The 8230-nt window shown below is 39.5% G+C and overlaps 1 protein-coding gene across 2 annotated transcripts in view; it reads right to left on the bottom strand.

The window, feature by feature from the left end:
* Positions 1-8230, bottom strand: part of Col28a1 (collagen type XXVIII alpha 1 chain) — a 197379-nt gene that overhangs the window by 17170 nt on the left and 171979 nt on the right. For both annotated transcript variants that reach the window (XM_033758283.1, XM_033758285.1), the window contains exons 31-33: positions 4567-4603; positions 2429-2977; positions 1104-1261 (exon numbers count right to left, since the gene is read on the bottom strand). In XM_033758283.1, coding sequence (XP_033614174.1) covers positions 1104-1261; positions 2429-2977; positions 4567-4603 — 744 coding nt within the window. The remainder of the gene's footprint in view (positions 1-1103; positions 1262-2428; positions 2978-4566; positions 4604-8230) is intronic.

Below are 8230 nucleotides of genomic sequence, written 5' to 3'. Positions count from 1 at the left end.
GATCAAACTCCGGACCTTGCGCTTGTGAGGCAGGCGGCGGCACCACTGAGCTAAATCCCTGGCTCCTTCTGCCCTTTTAGAAAAAAATCTAATGAGGTCTCTAGTCTGTGCCCTTAGGAAAGTATCCTAGGTCTGATTCCTGAATGACTCTGGTCTAGCTCCTGCTCTGGAGATTCATCTAACAAAACAGACAGCTGAATCCTGATATTAGAATCCTGTGCACTTGCTATTGTTGGCAGGTTCATGTAAATGAAGAAACAGATGGCGCAGGGACTCCACTGAACTTAAAGAACAGAGACATGACTGTGAGCCTGTTTTTTAAAGGGTGTCCATATGTGTAGTAGAAAACAGTCTAGATTTGCATTAGCTGTAAATTGGTGAGAAGTCTTTAGCACTCACCAGTAAGGGGGGGGTGCTCTCTAGTTTTCTCGAAGAACCTATCAGTTGCTTATAACCTAAACTGTTAAGTGTGTTCCCAGAAGCTTACTATGAGGAAATCATCTTTGTCTCCATTGATTCAGGAGTCATTATTCCAAGGACACATGAGCTCTAAAACAGAGCATCCTCCTTGCACCAAATGCATACAGCCTCTCTCCTGCCATGACTCTGAGCACAGAGGTGGAAGCTCAGTGAGCAGAAGCGCGGCTGGGAGTTTGGGAAGGTGGCAGAATTGACACATGCAAACTCTGGACAGACTTAAGAAGGTTCAAAGAAGAAAGTGGATGCATAGTACAATGAGGGAGAGTAGTAGCCAGGTATAAAAGAATCTACAAAGCACAGAAAGTGAGCAAATTCAAATAATGTAGTGTTACTTTGTCCTAATACACATGATTATTTTGGCCATGGCAGGCATATAGCATTAAAATATTTTTTCAATATTTAATAATTATTAAATATGGACTTTAAAAAATCTCATACTCATGCTTACAAGCTGTAGAGCTATTTCAGACCTGGAAATCTGAATCGAGGTGCTAATATTTGAGTCAAGAACCTGCAAACACACATACCCAACAGATTGTGACAGGGCAAGGAGGTGATCTTTGATGTAAAACAGACAGAATATGCCACTTTAAGTCCAAAAGATAAGCAAGACAGTTACTTACTGGTTCAGAAACTTCTTGGGGAGGCTCCAGAGTGGATCCATTGAGTTCTTCCCCCAACATCCCAAACCCAGGTTGAAGTGATGCTGTACCAAAAACTTGAACAAGATAGGAATCAAAATCCTCACAAATTTTTTTGGACAACTTTTGCTTCAGGGTGTCTTTAAAAGAGAAATAGAAAGGGAGATAGCAGGAGCAATAAAAGTTACTTAGAGCCTGTTTAAAGAGATGAGCATTCTTAAAACAAGCAACGTCACATTACATAGGATCAATTGCTAACGTGAACTAATTTAGAAAGCAATTTTATACATCTGTAGGAGGTTATCTAAACATAACTATTTGGTAATACACAACGGCACAAAGAGACAAAAGAGTTACTTAAATGTTTGTTTATGCCAAGTGTTGGTTAACTGAGGATTATTCTGTGTAATGGGCTAGCCTCACTCATTGTAAGTTACACAAGCAATTACTTCTGGTTGTAGGACTGCAAAAAGCCATCCAGTCCAAAACATATTTGTTCCTTATAGACTCTAACAGATTACAAACTCCTTCAGATAAAATGATGAAGTTCTTCAATCATTAAAATATACCTATTTCTGAAACATGTAAGGTGTGGGCCATTCTTTCGAACAATGATTAGCCCAGTAAGATTGAATATATCAGATAAACCCACTAGTCACCCAGCAAAGTGCTGAAGAAATGAGGCACAAAATGTTAGAAAGCTCTAAGAAGGGAGGAAAGAGAAAGTGGAATCTTTCTAGCCTGGAAGGCTACCCCTAGGGCTGGTGGTGCTGGCACCTGAAATAAGCAAGGAATGGGGCACTGAGTCATTGCCCATCCCCAAAAGCCCCCACTACCAGGTGGGTGGCAGAGGAAAGACGACAAACTGAAGCCTGAAACCATGTTAGCATAACTTTTACTTACTTCACAAGTTTGCATGAATGGGCCCAGAACGAGTCATCAGTTTCCAAAACATTGGGATATATTTCATTGTAAAGTGATACAGATCCTAAACATAGTTGAATGAGTCAATGTCTTAGGTTGCCTCATTAGTAAATGTTAGTCAATGTGAAAGAGTAAACTTGGCATAGGGAAACCATCAGATTAGCATTAGTGTGATGCATGTCTAAAAGGTTAGTATTGAAGATAAAGTCCTGACATCAGCCAGTTTTCATTAAATCAAAAGCTTTATGGCTTTCCATGGGGTGTGAGTTACAATTTAATATTGTCATGATAAGCATCATTAACCTCCTAATTTCTATTTTTGGTCAGGATAATCTAGTACATGGAAGAACAAAGTGAAGTCCTTTCACCAGGGACAGTCATACCTTGCAGAGTAAAGAAGTCATCAAATTGATACACATGCTCTGGGTCAGTAGCAATTACATTCATTTCTTTGTGGAATATTTCAAAATTGGGGTCAGTTTTCTTCACCACCCCAATCACAAATCTCTCCACATTAGCATCATTGGCATCTTTCACCACTTCGGTTAGTTTCTTTTTATCTCGAGAATCTGTCTGTCCATCTGTAATGACCAAGGCCACCTTCTTTACTCCTGCCCTTGCATCCCTGAACATGTCATTGGCTGCTTGAAGAGCAGTGGCTGTGTAGGTGCCTTCCCCCAGATACTGCATGTGGTCCACAGCCAGCTTGAAGTCATCCTTGCTGGAGAACTGTTTCAAATTAGCCACCATCTCCACCTTATGGCTGTAGTTGATTATGCCTATGCGGGCCGTGGCAAGGTCCAGAGCAACCCGGTCAGCCAGAGTCTTCACAAAATTTTGGATGATCTGGAAGTTCTCTGGCCCCACACTTTCTGAACTGTCAATCACAAACACCAACTCCAGCGGAGTCTCTTTGCATTTGGGCCCACAACCTACAAGATGAATACTGAGATGGAAACACTGCAGGAATGAACAAAAGCCACCCCTGAATCACTGAATAGTGCCGCGTTGGAGAAGAGGGACAGGAAGGCTGAGGGTGAACCTGAATTCCTTTTCTGAGACTGTGGAAACCACCAGAAACTGTCTACTTTCTTGTTTCTATACTTGACTCTTTTTCAAAAAGCACATATTTTTGAAGGAAAAACACATTGCAGCAGATGAAAACAATAAACATCTATGTGTCCATCCCTTAAATTAAAACAAAATAGTTTTTAAAAGTTAGCATGCCCCATGTATAACTTCCTAATAGTACTCCTCTCCCTCTCCCTATGTACTATCCTAAATTTGGTCTTTCTTCTTCCATTTGTGCTTAATCTGAAAGCTGATATTTCAGCCTTCAACCACATCCCTGTTGGAAAACAGAGACTTGATTGCTAGCATGCTCAGTGGATGAAATAATGGATGAAAACTTTTAATTGTAGGGAAGCACTGGGGCCTTAAACTGTACACAAGAATAACTCTACTTAAGTATTCTAGTTGAATCCCATCACCCGCAATGACATGGCAGCTTCCATGTTACAAGAGAGAAGAGGCCAGTAGTCCATCTATACCACAGAACCCTTTGACAGGAGTGATCTGAGAGATACAGTCAATAAACAACTTATACTCAGATCATTATACAATCATTCAATGCAGTTTCCAGAAGCCATAAAAAATAAAAATTATCAAGGTTCAATTTCTTTATTTATATTCTCATGTTGCCCAACAATCCTCTCACAAAAAAGAATCAGGAAACTGCCTGCTATTTTACAGGGCTCCCAAAAACTCAGAAACCACTTCCATCTGGCCCATCACTATAGAGTCTCAGGCGGGTTCTGAGATCCAAAAGTCTTTTAGGGGACAAGCCACTTCTAGGATTCTCTGCATGGAAAGACAATAATATTTCTGCCTCTGTCTAAGCACAGGAGTTTCTCTCATCATTATTCCATTAATCTGTTCCTTTTGCCTAATCTCCCTCTCTTCTTTTTCCCTTCCTGTCCCTGGTAACTATTTATAAATCTTAAATGTTCAGCCAGGAAAGCATTTATATATAGTGGTGAGCCAAGGTGAACACCTGAATGTCTTCCTTCCTTAGCGACTAAAGGCAGGGCTAGAAACTGCTCAAAATTCAAATCAGAAGGGTTCCTTGGCTTTGGAAAAAACACAGACATAATAATGAGCATAATCATCATAATCAGTACAGCTAGACTGGGCTCAGATACCAGTTTCATAGTTTCTTTGTTGAATTTTTCTTTCCAAACTCAAGTAAACAGCACTGACTACAAATGAGTGGTGCTTCCAAAAGACTGCCTTCCACACACACTAGCCTATACCTTCACAGTCCCTAACTACTGTGAGAAGATGAGTCCCTGCTCAGAGCAGGTTTTCCAAGCCCTATCACTGCTTCCCTCTATTTCTCTCTGACTTCAAATGAACTTCACACCTGCCCAGTAGCTATGTAATGTATATCACTTGAGTAAATGCATTATCTTACCACCGTAGCACACAGTAAGGCTGGTACTTTAAAGAGCTGAAATCTTACCACATATTTCAAAAATAAGTTTGATAATTTCTTCTTTCTGGGAAAAAAGGAAAGTATATTAACATTAGATGTATGACTTTAGTATTTTTTTGCTATAATAAAGATGTGCCTTATTATAGTCGGCACTCAATCCTTCCACTGTAGGAAATAAAATGAATAGCACAGAAGTTAAAAGTTGTACATAATATTTCATAACTAAAATAAGGCTGAGTTGTGATTATAGCTCAAGTTTTTAGAGGTCAAATTGTACCTAGAGAGTTCATCGGCTGTGTGACTTTGGCAATTAGATGACTTAATAATACCTGTATCTCAGGGATGTGGTACAGATTAAATAGGGTAAATGCACCAGCCTCCTAGCACAGGGCCTGGGTCCACTAAGAACTACCTATGGGGTATGGTGCAATATGTGTTTTCAGCAATATGATTTATACCACATGTACTGATCAACAAAGAGAAGCACCAGGTCCTAAAGAGAACTCGTTCTATGCTACATTCCCTCCTCTTTTTCTGTACCCATTTCCAATTTTGAAAGTCTACTCATCACTTTCCATCTATTCTGACTTTGGGCCCTCTGTGAAATGTCCTGGTGATGCTGAATACTTCTCTGTCTTGCTACCTCTCAGCTCCGCTTGAAAGGCCTGAGATGGTCTGGGAACTAGAAATGAGGCTGCCAATTGTCCCACCCTGTGTTTACAAGAGACTGAAGTGAGCCTAGAACAGGTAGGATTCTACATTTGCCAAAGACATGAAGCCAAGAGGGATGATTAACAGAAGCTTAGATCTAAATGAAAAGGAGCAGTAGCTCAATCCAAGATAATAGAATTCAACAGATATAAAAGTAGCTTTAAAGAGCACACCTGCAATAACAGGATTGGGGGTTAGAGGACATACAGCTGTTGACATGACTTAAAAAAGCAATATACATGGTAACCATTTAGGTCATTTTAATCTAATTTAATTTTTTAATTATAAATTGAGTAAAAGTCAGTGGTTTGAACTAGATACTGAAAAAGAACTCCAATACAATTCTAAGGTACAGTGATAAAACTGCATAAAACAAAGGAGTCAACAGTCACCTTTTCTTTTAAGGACTTAACATACTTTTCAAGATTTAGAAAGACATTTAACAAATGTAAAACTAGAATGCATACATAAAGGGAAATATATATGTCTATAGTCAGTATATCTAGAAAGAGGCTATGTATTTTATACATTTGTATTTAATTTTTGACATGTGGATAAAATACTCTTCACCAAACTTTATGATTATAGTTTTTCACTTAACATGGTATCACAATTTTTTATATTACTAAGTATTCTGAAAAGCTTGTTCCCTCAAGTCAAATGCATGGTCATTTGGAAGGGTCTTTGAGGAGCGCTGCTAATCCATCCTTCAGAGAAGTTGCAGTAACTACCCTCTCCCCAGCAATACACAAGAAATCTTTATGAAGGAGCTTATAAAGACTGGGGCTGGCTGAATTTAATGCACTTATAGGTCACACACAATTCCGGTTGTTATTATTATAAAGTCATTGCACTCTGATACAGTAAAATATCTGTTTTAAATTGTATTTGTTAGTGAGGTCAAGTTTTATTTCATGTCATGCTTCCAAATTGCATTCTCTCACACACAGTCTCTGTATGTCTTTCATCCCATTTTTCCATTGGGATATTTGTCTTTTACTGACTTACAAAAACAATGTATATATTAAAGTTTGGTTTTCATCCTTTCAATGTAGTTTTATGAAATAATCCGATTTAAAATGCTTTAATTGGTTCCACAGACCCATCTTTTCCTCATATCTTTGCGTTTAAGTGATTAAAATGGTTCATTCTCACTAAATTGCTGAGTAACTATGTTGGTCATTTGGTACCAACAATAAAGCCACAACTTTATACCCATCAAAGGATTCAGAACCCAGTAGGAATCAGAAAAACAAGAAAAAGTCTTTTGCAAATGCTACATAGAACCAAAGAGCTATGTGGGTCAGACAGAAATGCCATGGGTCAGACAGAAATGATACAGGTCAGGAGGAAAGGAATGGCCAGAGGTTCAGGATTCCAGGGAATCCAATGACTCTGACTAGTTTTGGGGGAGCAGGCGAACAGTCTAGGTAGGCAGAACAGCATTCACACAAAGCAAATTACCTTACAGTACTAGAATGAACTTGTGACTCAGGGAATATAGCAGAAAGAATGACAGGAAATGTAGAAGAAAGATGATCTAGAGGGCTTAGTTTTTTTTTGTTGTTGTTGTTGTTGTTGTAAGTGTGAACTTTATCCTGGGCAACGAGATACATGTGATCCCTAAACAAAGAGAAGCTCTGATCTTACTTTTCCTTAAAGAAAATTGTCAATGGAGAGGTTTGAGGCTCCTGAATAGTTCTGGTAAAGAAAAGAAGACCAGGAGGCAGTGGTAGTAGTGCCAATGGGGAGGATTGGCCTGAAGGACACTCCAGACTGAAAGGTGGGTAACTGAAAGAAAGGATAAAGTCAAGAAGTAATTTAATAGAAGGCAAATTATGGAATGAGACAGGTGGTAACGGAAGAGGGATAGGTTGGCAGTTCATAAAGATGATTGGGCCTGGATGAATTTCCTCAGCTAGTTGACTTTTTGCTCAACTTTTCTGTCTGCGGTATCATCCTCACTGGAAGTAGAGGCAATACTATTTACCTTGTGGAACTATTATGTAAATGAAATGTGAGGGCTAAGCAAGCAACCTCATATGTATGTTCCCCATTTGAACAGCCACATCCATCAGCTGGCCCTGTTCTTTTTGCGCTCCCAGACTTTCTGCCCTAGCCTCCCATCATTTGTGTAGTGAAGCTAGCCTTCTCTTCCAAGCCTGTCAAATCGCCTGAAAATATCACCCTTTGGCTACTTCCTGAATGATCTATGAATATAGGACAGTGCTGTGACCTGGGGTCCTTTGGGCTGGGAATTTGGAGGTCTGGTGTAGCCAGAGTATCTCTCATAGATAAGATTTATGAGTAGGGTGGTTACATCCTATGTCCCCAAGATCTCTTCATTGGAGTAAAGAGTTCATCTGGAGAGGGGCTAGTGGTGAGAGTAGGGCCTCTTTCATGGGCCCCTTGGCATCTGTAGTACTCAGAAAGTTTGGTACTGGTGTGGAGGAGTTTACTTCAATGCCTGTTACTTACTAGATTTTAACTTAATTCAAGTTCCCTTTTCCTTCATTTTTCTCATCCTGCTATTTTTTCATAAAGCATTTTCTCATCTGCTTTTTCTAGAATCTATAAAACTAAGGTAAACAAAATGAATCTCCATTTCTAAGGTCTCAACCTTTTAGCTTAAAACCTATTCTCTTGCCTCAAACATTATCAGAAATTACTTTCCCTCTGGATTCCCTCTTCTATCATGATGTTAGGTGAACGTCCCTTGCATTTTACTTTCCATTATGCTGATAGCTCCTTGAGCCCAGGAACATCATCTCTTATTCTCCACTCTTTCCCTGGTGTTTATCTCAGAGGCTGACCTGCTTCACTCCCAACATATGTTGGTAAAATTGAATGAACACGGAATGAACAAGAAAGGAAACCAGTCCTACTCCCCATGTTGAGGCAGTAGGGCTGGTATAAACCTATGAAGGTTATTACTCTGGTCATTTCCATACTCTCCCTTTCTACTCTTTGGGAGTATATA

The sequence above is a fragment of the Fukomys damarensis genome, unplaced genomic scaffold (genome assembly GCF_012274545.1).
Source record: "Fukomys damarensis isolate Sample0158 unplaced genomic scaffold, DMR_v1.0_HiC HiC_scaffold_4, whole genome shotgun sequence".
Classification (NCBI taxonomy): domain Eukaryota; kingdom Metazoa; phylum Chordata; class Mammalia; order Rodentia; family Bathyergidae; genus Fukomys; species Fukomys damarensis.
The sequence above is the reverse complement of the archived record's forward strand: the minus strand, read 5'-3'. Positions and strand labels throughout refer to the sequence as shown.